At 35.9% G+C, this 13,968-nt stretch overlaps 2 protein-coding genes across 2 annotated transcripts in view; one reads left to right on the top strand and one right to left on the bottom strand.

Annotated features, from left to right (window-relative positions):
- Positions 1-2,229, bottom strand: part of LOC106869389 (NEDD8 ultimate buster 1) — a 39,029-nt gene extending 36,800 nt beyond the window's left edge. Inside the window, exon 1 of the mRNA XM_014915114.2 lies at positions 2,064-2,229. The gene's annotated coding sequence lies outside the window, so the exon portion shown is untranslated. The remainder of the gene's footprint in view (positions 1-2,063) is intronic.
- Positions 2,230-2,418: 189 nt separating this feature from the next.
- The window catches only part of LOC106869416 (zinc finger CCCH domain-containing protein 15), a 29,097-nt gene continuing 17,547 nt past the window's right edge, over positions 2,419-13,968 (top strand). The window contains exons 1-2 of the mRNA XM_014915150.2: positions 2,419-2,636; positions 11,204-11,305. Coding sequence (XP_014770636.1) covers positions 2,565-2,636; positions 11,204-11,305 — 174 coding nt within the window. The 5' untranslated portion in view covers positions 2,419-2,564. The remainder of the gene's footprint in view (positions 2,637-11,203; positions 11,306-13,968) is intronic.

The raw sequence follows: 13,968 nt of genomic DNA, 5'->3' as shown, positions 1-13,968 counted from the left end.
TGATTTCAATTCCTGGACTGGGCAATACCTTGTGATCTTGAGCAAAACACTCCATTTCACATTGATCCAGTTCACTCAGCTGGTAAAAAGGAATAATCCTGCGAAGGACTGGCATCTCATCCAGTAGCGTGGTGTATATGTATGCCAAAGAATCCAGGAAACTGGCCTTATGAGCCCACGGATCGGGACAGATCTTTGATCCTTTTTTGAGTAGTAGTAGTGAGATTTATGGTGCCACAACTACCGTCAAATCAATCCCAGATTAACAATGTAATGTTTGATGCACTAAAACAGAAGAGATAGCAGCAGTGACTATGTAACATTTATAATGTCACAGTTGCTTAATATATAAGCTATGGACAGTGATTCACATTCAACGTGTATTAAAGAATGGTAATTGATGAGGTAAATTACTCAAGGCAAGAAAGAAAAATCACAGACAAATAAAAAGAGATGCTTTCTGTAACACACACCAATCTAGCTAAATGGATCCCAACTGCATTCCAAGATCTGGGATTAAAGAAAGCTGTCAATATATTTACAATATGTAAACTGTTAGAATTTTAGGTGGAGGTAAGGGAGATGGACCGCACCCACTTTCGGTTCTTTTAAAATTTTTTCTACAGAAACCCACCTTTTAGACTGCATAGATTCCGAATCAGCAAAAGGAAAATCGGCATTTCAAAATTTTAATACCCCCACTCCGCCTCCCAATTTTTCACTTTTTTAGAATTTTTTTCGGCGAAGAACTGGGGGACGGGAGGCGAAGTTAACGAAATGCCGATTTTTTTTTTTTTTTTGCAGATTCGGAAATCTCCGCAGTCGAAAAAATGGGTCCCTGTAGACCCCCCCCCCCCCAAAAAAAAATAACCGAAAGTGGGTGCGGTCAATGTCCTTTACCGTCGCCGAATTTTCTCGAAGTCCTTAATATGAATGAAGTCACAGACAAACTGGGGAAAAGCCATAAATATATGTAATATACTTGGGAGAATTTTAGATGTTCTGTTTAAGTAAACTGAGCAGTGTTAGTGTCCCACTCCTGGAACTTGTTTCCTCATAACAAACTCGAGTTGTGAGAGGCAAGAACAACGTATCTCCACTAAATTTTGTTTATAAATATTTTTTAAAAAGTTATGAGGAAACAAAGCTGGTGGTGGAGCACCAAACTGTAACTATGGCTACTAATTTAACGAAGTTCTGCATTGCAGCCTCTGAAACTACGTATACAGCATTTATTGAAGAGAGTGTAGTATCCCGAAACTACAGACAGTAACAAAGGAAGGGTTACATCATCAAATCTAAGGTTAATTATGCTTTGAAAAAGTAAATAAATAAATAAATTCGGGGTCACAGTTCAATGACTGAAACGAGATAAATTATCGAGACATTGAAACGCTTTGAGTCTTTCACCCTTTACCGAAGAGCTTAAAGTACAGTACCTGAATACTGTACATCATATCATATTTAAAACCTGTGAATTTTCGCTTAGGTAGATAGTAACTGCATCAGAAATTATTGCTCTAATTAAAGAAAGCTATTTTTAATTAAACACCTCCAAGAATAAAATAAAATAAAGCCAACTACAAATTGAATAACTTTTAAAAGTTACCATGATCCGGATAATATATGTTTACTTTCAGAGGCTGTTTTGTAAATGTCACTTTTTAACGCCAACAAAAAAACTTTTTACAGTATACTCCCCTCTTGTTTACATGAAAATACAAAAGGAAGTATTCTACTAAGAAAACTGAAGTTATGCATCTTGTAATATAAGAAAACTAGCTTGTTGGACGAGATCCAGCTAAATAAAGATTATGAAGTAATGCGTTTTAAAATTAAAAATTTCTCAACATATAGTTTCAAAACAAAACCACACTTGTCAGGTAATATGACAGGTTCGGTAACAGCCTGTCACAGTTAATGCTCTCCTAATAAAATAAAATAATTTAAAGACTAACAGATATATAAATACAGCTTTAGTTTCATTAAAGAACTGGCATAAAATCTTTAAAGAACCAGGATAAAATAGCCTTATTTTAAGTAATAAACGGGATTCCACGTACCCGCAATATCATCTAGACTTGTGTGTACATGCTATGTATATATAAAGGTGTGTGTATGTGTAGAGACTGCGTATAAATCAGTGTAAATGTGTAAGAAATACTTTTTGAAAAGGTCTTCCGCAAAACACGTGTCTCATCCGAAGACACCGAGTTACATACGAAGTTAGCAGTGTAATATTAATATTAAACAGCGTTGATTTTTGTCCGACATTCGATTAATCTAGACAGCATGTGAATATATATATATATTCTAAAATTATCAAGTAAATTACATTGTTTTCCTAATATAAATACTGATATATTTTTATAAATATTTCAGTTTCATTGACTGAATTCGAAAGTATGGCTTCGATATGTGCATTTGTTTCACTAAAAGGCAAACTTCTGTGGACGGCGGCGGCGGGTCTTGCCTCTCACAAATTTAACCCCTTTCTTTTTTTTTTCCTTCTTTAAGGTAACAAAAAAAAAACACCTATTAACACCTTAAGAAAAGCTCCCAAAATGCCTCCCAAAGCCAAGAAACCCGATGTGAGCAAAAAGGCTGACAGTAAGAAGAAGGAAAAAATAATTGAAGTGAGTTATCCTATTATAAATGATTATTTTTTTGTCTTTTTTATTAGGTGTCCTTTCACACGAGTAATTCTGATTCTGTTTCATATTGTAAAGTATTGTGGATTATTTTTATGGAATGAAAGCATGTCTTTTACCTGTGTCTTCCTATATATCTTCCTTTTGTCTTCTAATGTTTTGTTATCTCTCTATATTTCTGAGAAATTACTATGGTATGGCTTTTTTAGGCACCTTTTGATAAACGCTTATGGACTGTGTTTCGAATTAGACAGAGGCACCCATGTGTCTGTGTATAAAGCTTATATCTCCTAGATGGCAGAGTGCTGTGCTTGGACCAAGTGCTTTTATAACGTAACTTGTTTGATATCTCACTGTTGTCAGATATCGAAATACATCGATGGTACCTTTTCATTCTCACCATAAAAATAAGCACTCGACTAACTAAACTGACTTGACGTCTGTTTTATCAATTGTACCCTTCCACTACAAATCATTTTCTTGTGTCTAGTCTTAATAAACAACTATGTATATATATGTGAGTATACACACGCACACATATGTCTATATATATATATATATATATATATATATATATATATATACAATATATATATATAATACATGTGTAAGATACTTGTTACACACACAATCGACATAACTATAGTTGGACATCTTCATAGATCGGTCTTCTAGAAGAAATTAGAAGTACATATTTGTATGGAGGGGCACTTATGCAGCTGTACCTTATTTTTTTTTATTTTTTGTATCTACGAATAGAGACATTTTATTATGAACTTACTAGAATACGAATTTTGTTATGTCGCTTATTTTAAGATAAATGTGTTGGTGGAAATTAAAAAAAAATTTCGTTTGGGCATTTAAAAAAAATTTATTGCATGTCCTTATTAGGCTTGTTGATCTGATTTGAGACTTTAATTCTATTGTGGTGTATGTGTGGTCCTCGTAGTAACTTTAGAAAATTTTCTTAATACCTTTTATTTTCGTTAGCCCTACACAGTTGACAGAAAATAAAACCTTAATGCCTTCCTTACCCCTAAAAAAATCTGGCGCCTCGCCCGAACAAAAGCAATTATTTAAGCAAAAAGAACAACAAATGGAAATTGTTATTAAAATATTATTTAAGCACTATTATTACGTTGTGAATCCAAATTGCTGTCCGAGTCAAATTTATCTTTCAATCTTTCGCGGGGTTCAATAAAATAGTCAAATGTTAGTTATCTATTCATTCAAATACGACTCGCCCTTTCAAAATTTGTCCCATTTTTTTTATCGTTCATTGTTATAGAGATAATATTACTATAAAGAAATCGTTATTGCAACACAGAAAGTGTTATGGTGTAATCTATAACACTATAATTATAAACAGGTGTTTTTATATGAAACCTATTAATTGATCGAGTAATGAAGAAAAGATGATTGTTGCAAGCTATTCTTCTTCAGATATGGACACGTTTTGCAAGTCTGCGAGTCCTCCGATTTTCTCAAATGTTCTTCAGGTTATTTAAACCATTCCCTGTCTGCTTTGTTCATTGTAATTTGATCTTCAATTAATTCGTTGGAAACATTTTCAGTGTCACAATTAGTTTACAAATTTATTGGACGGAAATAGCTCGAGCCAACGTGGGAACCTCTACATGGTTGCTCGATCGGCTAGAAATGACAACCAAATCTCTTTCATACCACAAAGGGGGGAAGAATACGTTAATGTGATACTAAATGAAAACTGCCTGTAAAAAAAAAAAAAAAAAAAAAGTTAGATGGTCACACACAAGTCAGTCACCTCGACAGCGGGAGGCGAAAAAAAAAAACCATTACGAAAGGAACTCTCGACAGCCTAAATGAATTTGTGTATGTACGTGACTGTGGTCCTTAGGGAGGATTTCCTTGGAAGACTATATACACACATAAAATGTTAAATATTGGAGCAGCGTGAAAAAGAACAAACAAATTTAAAAGTGGGTTTCGTCTAAGCTAGACGTGCAAAGTGCTTTAGGGATTTTCGATAATCTCCCAGTATTTTGTTTAACCCCCAGGTCATCTATTTTCGAACTGGTTTATAAATCAAACATCAAAGCCATGACAATCTCATTTTCACGGACTGTTTATCTCAGACAGTATTGTCTAATATGTGTTTTCATTTTTTAATAGTGACTATTGTTTCTAGCAGGTTAAATGATCACGTAATCACTCCCTGGTTGAACCGATCTGTTAATGCTCGAACTAGCCTCAGATGGTAGGCTACGTCAGTTGACACCTGTCTTTACCGTGTGGTCTAGCATTTAAATCTGTTTCGAAATTACGAACCTTAACTACAGTTTTCTAGGGAAAAGGACTTAACAGATGTTATAGTCAGGAACGTAAAAAAAAGAAGCCAATCCAAAGAACCAGTGTTCGGTGGTACGTCAGTGCTAATAACATTTAAAATTTTCATAACCATTTCTAATTTAGGCAGAAGGCGACCAATTTTGAGGGAAGGGAGGTTAGTCAATTACATCAACCCCAGTGCTTCAAAAGAATTAAAAGTTAAGGTGACCTCGGCCGGAACAACAGCAATAATAATACAACTGACCATAGAGATGTGTTGATCCGGATTTTGTAATCGGCGTTTTCCTTTTCCTTTTAAAAATTACTTTTAAATCAGTACTTTAATAAATAATTACACCTATGTATTATGGACTTTTTATCTTTGTTAACTGAAAGACACCCCTAAAATCATCGATAATATTAATAACATATATTTCTGTAGCTTCGGATGGTGAGGTGATTGGGCTAAGATCAAAGTGTTATTCTGTACGGTTATAACTCTGCGCAAGATACGTGTTTACAACAGACTGGCTTTTAAAAGTATCTTCTTCAGATGGAAACCTTTCCCGGATATTAAAATGAAAGAATTTGTTTCTCCCTCACCCTTCCTTAAATCTACCATAAACCCCCGTACATAATGTGCACTTTTCGTTTTGTTTTTTGTTGTTTTTTTTACACTAATGTCAAAATTAGAATTAAAGGTGCACATAATGGTTTCAAATTTTGGTGCAAGGCCAGCAATTTTGAGGGGAGGGGAAGTCAATATCAACGACCCCCAGTGCTCAACTGTTACTTATTTCATCGACCTCGAAAGAGTGAAAGGCAAAGTCAACATCAGCAGCATTTGAACTCAGAATGTAAAGGGCCAGAAACGGGTGCATATAATAAAATCATATTAGGCTGCAAGGGTTTTTTTTTTTTTTCCTCACCTTTAAAGGTAATTTATACCCCCAAATCGTGGTGTGCATTTTGCATGTAATTCTTGTCTGCTATATGGATTTCTTTTCTGTCATTAGTATCATCTTGACCAGCGGTTCTCAGTCGTGGCCCTTGATGGTCTTCTATAAATATAATAAATGTTTCTTTAATTGATTTGTGTTTTTTTTTTAATGCAGACCCTTAAAAAAAATCCAAGTTTTGGATCTTGTGCGGATATTGAAAAGCTTGAGAACCACTGGTCTTGACACTCGTTACCTATTTGTATTCGTAAGGCAGGTGAGGGGGCGGATATACATGGTCACTCAACTTGTTAAAAATAGCAGTCAAATTTCCCTCAAATTACACTGCCAACCTTTTAATCTATTTCTTAAAATGAGTTCATTGGATAATATGGTCCAAGTTATGCTATTTGAATAAAAGATGGGATGGTCCTGATTGGAAGACATTTGATCATAATTCCTCTATCGGAGCCGACCTATGGCTTAGCAGCAACGTATCCCATCAAGCAAATCACATGATTTAAATCTGAAAGCTACAAGATAATGCAGGGTTAATTCAAAGCAATGTGAATAAATAACTATTAAATTTGTCTGAGTAATCTGAATGTTAAATGGTTAAACGTACCTCTTCCCATGTGTCATTGGTCTTCTGTCATTCCATGGAATTTATGACAGGACAAACATAAAACATAACTTCTGTCTTGAGCCAACAAGCAGTGTGGTAGTGATTTGAGTGCTTTGTTTGGTTGATAGGCTGTTAGCTGCTCTTCAAAGACACTAAGCCAGCCTTCAATGAAATTGTTGGTTTCTAGATAAGTCTTACAAAACTGCCTCATATATGTACTGTATTTCTTGTGGACATTGTGTCTGTGACTGTACTCTGATCAGGTTGAACTATCTCTGTATCCTCTAAATAACAACAGCATCTGCTTCAGGATTCATAGATTTTCAAATGTGTCTATGACTATATAGATGGACACGTGTTCATGCAGATAGAACACAAAATTTTTAAGCAAATTCTACAACCATTTCTTTTGTTTTAAACCATAGATTTGAATGGAGCACATATGTATTGGGGAAGTGAAAAAAAAAAAGCATCCTTCATTGCTTTGTGGTGAAGAAAACTTAATTGTAATCTTTCATAATTGTCTTTTCATAATCTGTTGTTACTGATATAGGTCTCTGAATAATCATTTCTTGATATTTTCTAGAAATAGATGTAGGTTGATCCTATATAAAGCCTATTGTAAACTAATTGTTTTTCTCACCCATGCATTGTGTGTACTATTTGCTAAAATAACAAAGGCATTGAACCTATTGAATGTTAAGTCTGATATTTCTAGTGGCTGAAAACTTCCAACCCTAGCAAAACCAAACTCTTGTATTTTGGTAGGAAGTGGGGTCCCCATCTTCCCATTTACATGAGTAATAGGTCTGAAGTATCACGTGATGAGACCATTTGAGTCGCACCACTTGAGGAAAGGTCTTATTTAAAACTGCTTGATCTTACTTTTTCACCTGATATTTCTTGGAGCTTTTACATACAATAAATTGCTAGATTTGCTTCTCATAGGGTTGGGTCATTGTATAGGTCAAAGGACTACCTCACATCTGAGGCCATTTTCTATCTTATCCACAATTTGTTCTTGAATGGAATACTGTTGTCATATGTTGACAAGTGCACCATCTTGTCCCTTGGATATCCTTGATCAGGTTCAGAAACAAGTCCTAATTTAACTGGTTCCTCCATTGCAACCTTTGTCAGATCGTCGTGTCATCGCCACTCTTAACACTGTCTATCATTATTGCCAAAGGAAGAGCTCAGATGAACTTTTTCTCTTAGTTCCAGATCACTTTGTGCCATCTTATCTGATTCGAAACTCACAATGCTGTTCTACTATGAGCAGCAGTCTGTGAGAGCAACGACTCCTAATGAAACTAAATATGACCAACAATATGTCCAATCCATGCAGGGAACTTTTTACTTAGTTGCTTAAGCCCTCCCCTTCCTGTGGGGCATAGGCCCTTGATGACTTTTCTCTACTCTCTTGATTCTGGGTTATCTTTTGTGCTTCTCTTCTGAGGGATCCCTGTTTCTTCAACTCTGCCTGGAAAGCAGACATAAAATGATGATTTCAAGCATATAATCAAAGGGAATTCCAGGAGGGGAAAGTTATCAAAAGAGTTAATTGTTTAAAAACTCGTAATTACTATAGAATCTCTACCTTCCCTTCTATGATGAAATCCTGTGATCTATTACTAGTGTTTCAAATAAGACTGGGAAACAAGCGAATTGCCATCTTTGATAGAATTAATGCTTTAAGCTTGTCCGACATTGTGTCAAAGAAAGTAGAATATAGACCCTACAAGGGTCTATATGACCCTGTAAGGTTGATATATATATATTTCTACAAGACACAGAATATTTAAACATTTTTTTTTTTCAATACAATTCCTCACGGTATTTAATTATAAGAATATAGGAGTTTTTAGTCATCGAATGACCCTGAGGGTCCAGTAGAGGAAAATAGCAAATCAAAGGGAGTCCATAGACAAAATCCATTTGAGAACCACTGATATAGACTAAAAAATTGTTTTCTCTTCTGTTTACATAGATGGGTGCAGAGGAGTATTTCACTCATATAGTGGGGAGAATCTGGTGTCTGTTAGTTTCAAAACCAGCATTCTAGACCATGGCAGACTGGTAAATACTTACTGTTTATTAACCCTTTTGTTTCCACATTTCTATTGAAATACACTGCATTTGTTTTAATTAACTCTGAAAATATTGAAGGATTTAGTAAAATAACTATCATCATTAAGCTGGTGTTTGGAACATAATTTAATGTGAAATTTTGATGGAAGGTTTCCATTTAGATAATTTCAAAACGGCGTTTTTGTGTCATAAAGGCAAGAGTGGATTGCTATCAAAAAGCTTGATTTCTTAAATATTTTGCAGATTCCAGAATTCAACTTTACCGAGTATATTACTGGTGCTTATTTTATCTTCCACATCAATGAAGATGGAATGTAGTTTCATCCTCAGTAAAGGAACAAAATTTTTAATACCATAAAGCATTTTTGTCTATCTTTCACTCTTTCCTGATTCTGCTATCCGCTATTTTACTAATTATCATCATGGTTTAATGTCCACTTTTTCCAGTCTAACATCTGTTAAATGAGACTTGTTCAGGCATTTTTCTATGGTCGGATGCGCTTCCTATCACCAACCTTCTCTTGTCTGTAAGAAAGGTCTGCTATTGGGTCATCCCATAAATAATGTGGTTTTTTTCAAATGCATGAACTAAAAGTCGTAGGGGATAAACTACCTTCATCAGCTTGCTATAAAAGCGGGTAGTAATTTTACCTTGTACTTATTCTTCGTGCAAATTTTGAAGAGTGCAGTTCAATTTTAAGTTATTTTTTCAGAGCTGTAATGACAGTGACAAAAGAGCATATTTTGCTTTGAGTTTAATGAAGGTAACAATGCTATGGAAAGTGTGAGGAATATTAATGCAGTATATGGGGATTGGACAATTAGTCTAAGCCAGTGTCAACTGTGGTTTCAGAAATTCCAAGCCGGAAGCTACAGCCTAGAAGATCAGCCTCTTCCTGGAAGATCTGTAGAGCTCAACAAGGATATCCTGCAAACTCTGGTGGAACTGAATCCTGTCGTAACTGTTGAGGAACTTGCAGAGAAGCTTGGATTTGATCATTCATTGTCACCAGCACTAGAAGAAAAACGACCATCTTTGGTTTCAAGATGAAAGGTGTTCTTCCATCAAGATAATGCTCGGCCACATACAGCAAGGAGTATATATTCCAGAGGCTGGAGCAGTTTGAATGGGAAACGATGCCTCACCCACCATATTCTCTGAATATAGCCCCTTCTGGTTATCATTTATCCTGCAGGCTTCAAAATCATTTGGACAGAAAAAAATATGAACTCTGTAGACAAGGTCAGAATAGTACTGGAAGAGTATTTTTTGTCATGGACAAGTGAATTTTGGCAGAGGGGCCTTGCAAGTCTACCAGATAAATGGAAGAGCATCGTAGAAAATGAAGGAGAGTATATTTTAGATTAAAAAAGAATTTAATCTTAATTTTGAAAAATAAGTGTAAAAAAACTGCACTATTTATGGGATGATACAATATTTTCCTTTTAAAAAAAAAAAAAAACTACTGTGCATTGACCAGACATATTTTTGCTGTAGAATTAAGCAATGACACAATGTAACAGTGACATTGTTTATATGACTTGCATTTTGTGAAGACAATGGAAAAGTGTGTCTGTATGTATGTATGTATGTATTTGAGTGTGTGTGTTGTTTCAGTCATTAGAATGCAGCCATGCTGGGGCACTGCCTTGAAGAATTTCAGTCAAACAAATTGACCCAACTACTTATTTTATTGGTCTCTTTTGCTGAGCCACTAAGTTACAGGGATATAAGCACACTACACATACACACACACATATATATATATATATATATATATATATATATAAAATATATAGTTTTAGGGAAAATAACCAAGTTTCAAGAACTCATCAATGAAAATCCACTATCACATATAGGAAATTAACAATTAAAAGCACAATAAATGAGTATAATATAAAACAAAGTAAATATCATAAGATAAAGATAATATATGTATATATATATATATATATATATATATAATACATGGCAGACTTTCAGTTTCTGCCTACCAAATTCACTCAAGGCTTTGGTCACTCAGAGGCTACAAGGTACCCAAGGACTGAACCCAGAACCATGTGGTTGGGGAGCAAACTTCTTATCTCGCACCCATACCTGTGCATGCGTGTGTGTATGTGTGCATGCATATACCATCATTTATGTCTGTTTTCCATGCTAGCATGAGTTGGATGGTTTGACAGGAGCTGGTAAGGCTGAGGACTACACCAGGTTCCAATGTCTGTTTTGGCATGGTTTCTGTGGCTGGATGCCCTTCCTGTGTGTGTTTGTGTGTGCACATTTATGTATGTATGTGTAGGTATATATATATATATATATATATATAAAACGTGCTACCTACAGTTCTACCAATTACACTCACAAGGCATTGTCCATCCCAAGACCAATAGTAGACAGCATCTACCCAAAGTACCTCACAACAAGAACTATCCTAAAATGATATGGTTATGAAGTAAACTTCTTAACCACCCCGTCCTTCTTTGCAATGAGTGTCATGTGAGGCAAGGTTTCCAATCTCCTGAATCTTTTTCTATTTTCAGTGGGAGTTTCATGTTTTTTTATTTTGCCTTTTCTTTTTTGTGTTTTCCAGGATAAAACATTTGGTTTGAAGAATAAAAAAGGAGCTAAACAGCAGAAATTTATCAAAGCCGTCACTCATCAAGTAAAATGTGGAAACCAAAGTGCCAAGAAAGTAAGAAAGATTTTGTGAACTCTGCTAAAATTGTTGTGTGAGAGAGAATGTGTGTGTGAGGGTTGTTAGTGTGAAACATGCATACGTGTGAGTGTGTTTTATATTTATTTATTTGATCCCTGTTAACCTAATGTAGTACAGTGTTCCCCTGAAGAACTGTAGTGAATCTGCATCCAGTTGCACTATGAACACCCACTGCAGAAGCTGAAAATAGCCAAACTAGCGAAAAGTTTATAGGGAATCTCATCGTTATTGTTTAACATCCGTTTTCCATGCTGCCATGGGTTGGATGGTTGACTAAGGTCTGGAGAGCAAGCAGCTGCACCGGGCTCCGATCTCAACTGGCAATGTTTCTACAGCTGGATGCCCTTCCTAACACCAACCATTCCGAGAAGGTAGTGGATGCTTTTTACATGCCACTGGCACAGAGGCCAGCCAGTGGGTACTGGCATCGGCCACGTTCGGTTGGTGCTTTTTCCCTGCCACTGGTACGGGAGCCAGTCAGGCAGACCTGGCATCGACCACGTTCGGATGGTGCTTTTTACGTGCCACCAGCACAGGAGCCAGTGAGGGGGCACAGCTACGATACTTGTTTTTACTTGAGTCAACAGGTCTTCTCAAGCATATCATATCGCGCCGGACATGCATGGCTGCGATCTCACTTTAGTTGCCAGGTCTTCTAAATCACAGCATATCTCCAAAGGTCTCAGTCTCTTGTCATTGCCTCTGTGAGGTCCAATGTTCAATGGTCATGCTTCACCACCTCATGCCATGTCTTCCTGGGTCTACCTCTTTCACAATTAGAGAGTGGCACTTCCTCACACTGCTGTCCTCATCCATACATAACACATGACCATACCAGCGCAGTTGTCTCTCTTGCACACCACATTTGATGCTCACTACCTCTATGACCTTAACCACCCATTTCTCTGCAAGAAGTATGCCCACACCCCCTATTCCGTCACTATTACCTTCCCAGAAGAGTTTATACCTCTTGTATGCAACATACGTCAACGTGCCTCCGTTCAAGCATCTCTACAATCTCACTAGACCTACCTTTCAATGTGCCTACATTTACAATGCCAACTCTGAAAACTGGGAACTAATGGCATAAACTGCATCTTGTGTCTGTCATATATTTTTTTTATATTTGCTTTCTGTATTGTCACCAATAATACTTCTAAGTACATTAGTAACCACCCCACTTTCTTGGAAGTAAACTAGATGATGATAATCTACACCACTGTATCTCAACCTTTTCTCTCTCGGGGCACCCTTGCCAAACCTTTCAGAAATCCACGGAACCCCTATTAGGAAACCTAATATGACAGTTGTTTTTTGATTCAACATTAATATAAGAAGTTTTGTCCCTGAATAACATCTGTGTAAAAAAACTGCGTCCCTGGAATTGATAACAAAAAATTTTCTTTATTTCACCAATGTTGATATAATAGATGTAAAATAGATGACAATGCAAAAATGTAACAAGTAACAATACAAAATATAAGATGACAATAATATTTATTGTTAAAATAGTATCAAAATGTATTTTTGACTCTAAATGATCAACCATGACACCACATATGTATGTATATTTTGTGGCACGCCGGTTGAGGACCTGTGGTCTACACAAAGCTCTAAACTCACTAGTAACAATCATTCAGCTAACTGTAGACAAGGGGATACTGCACACACACACACGATAGGTTTCCTACAGTTTCCATCTGTTAATTCCATTCACAAAACATTTCTAGCTGGAGATTATAGTAGAAGATACCCACCTCCAGCACCACACAGTAGGGACTAACCTGAAGCCACATGGCCGTGAAGCGATTTTCTTCATTTAATGGTCATGCTAAGAATTTCAGTTTTAATCAATTTTAGAGACATGTGGGCAGTAGCTGACATGACATTGGAATATGTGACATTGCTGTGTTATGGATGAGCAGCTCTTATAAAAAGCAGTACATGAAAAAGTGTGTAGGATGAAATGTGAATATGAAAGGTAGGAATGATAAGGGTACTGCTATCAATGTTTTTGTTATTGCTATATCTGCCCTTCTCCAGTATTGAATCAGATGCTTGGATTTATGCAGTTGACCAAACACTTTCTCCAAAATCCTCCAAGGTGAATTTAAAGAGTGATATTATTTTCATCGTTTACTAGAAAATAGTTAACAAGAAGAACATGGTGACTAAACTCGGACAAGTGTTATTAGTGAGATTTCTGGATTTCAGGCAGGAATTTAAGTTTATTTATTGATTCAGTCTACCAGGAAATTAGTGCCACTCTATAAGGATTCATACTAAAACAAACCATATTTGATAGAATACAAGACCAAGACACACTTTCTTGACAGGAAAATGTCTCAAAAATATCATCTGGTGTCCTTTGTACAAAGTTAGGTTTATATTACATACTTTAATGCAGTAAAAACATTTTATCCTGGATATCTACTGCTGAAATTAGGGTGCATCTGATATGCCTGTGCAGCCATTGTGCCATCAAATGCAGCAATGTTTTTTTTTTTTTTTACATTTTATGTATCACCAGAAATTACTATTCTTGGGTGTCTTCTTTATCAAATGTTACTTCTAGTCATCCTACAACAAGGGAAAGCAGGAAGTTATCTATCTAGGGTTGGAAGTAGCTTTTACTGGGT

This window comes from Octopus bimaculoides, chromosome 2 (assembly GCF_001194135.2).
Source record: "Octopus bimaculoides isolate UCB-OBI-ISO-001 chromosome 2, ASM119413v2, whole genome shotgun sequence".
Lineage (NCBI taxonomy): Eukaryota > Metazoa > Mollusca > Cephalopoda > Octopoda > Octopodidae > Octopus > Octopus bimaculoides.
This window is presented reverse-complemented; position numbering and strand designations above follow the sequence as displayed.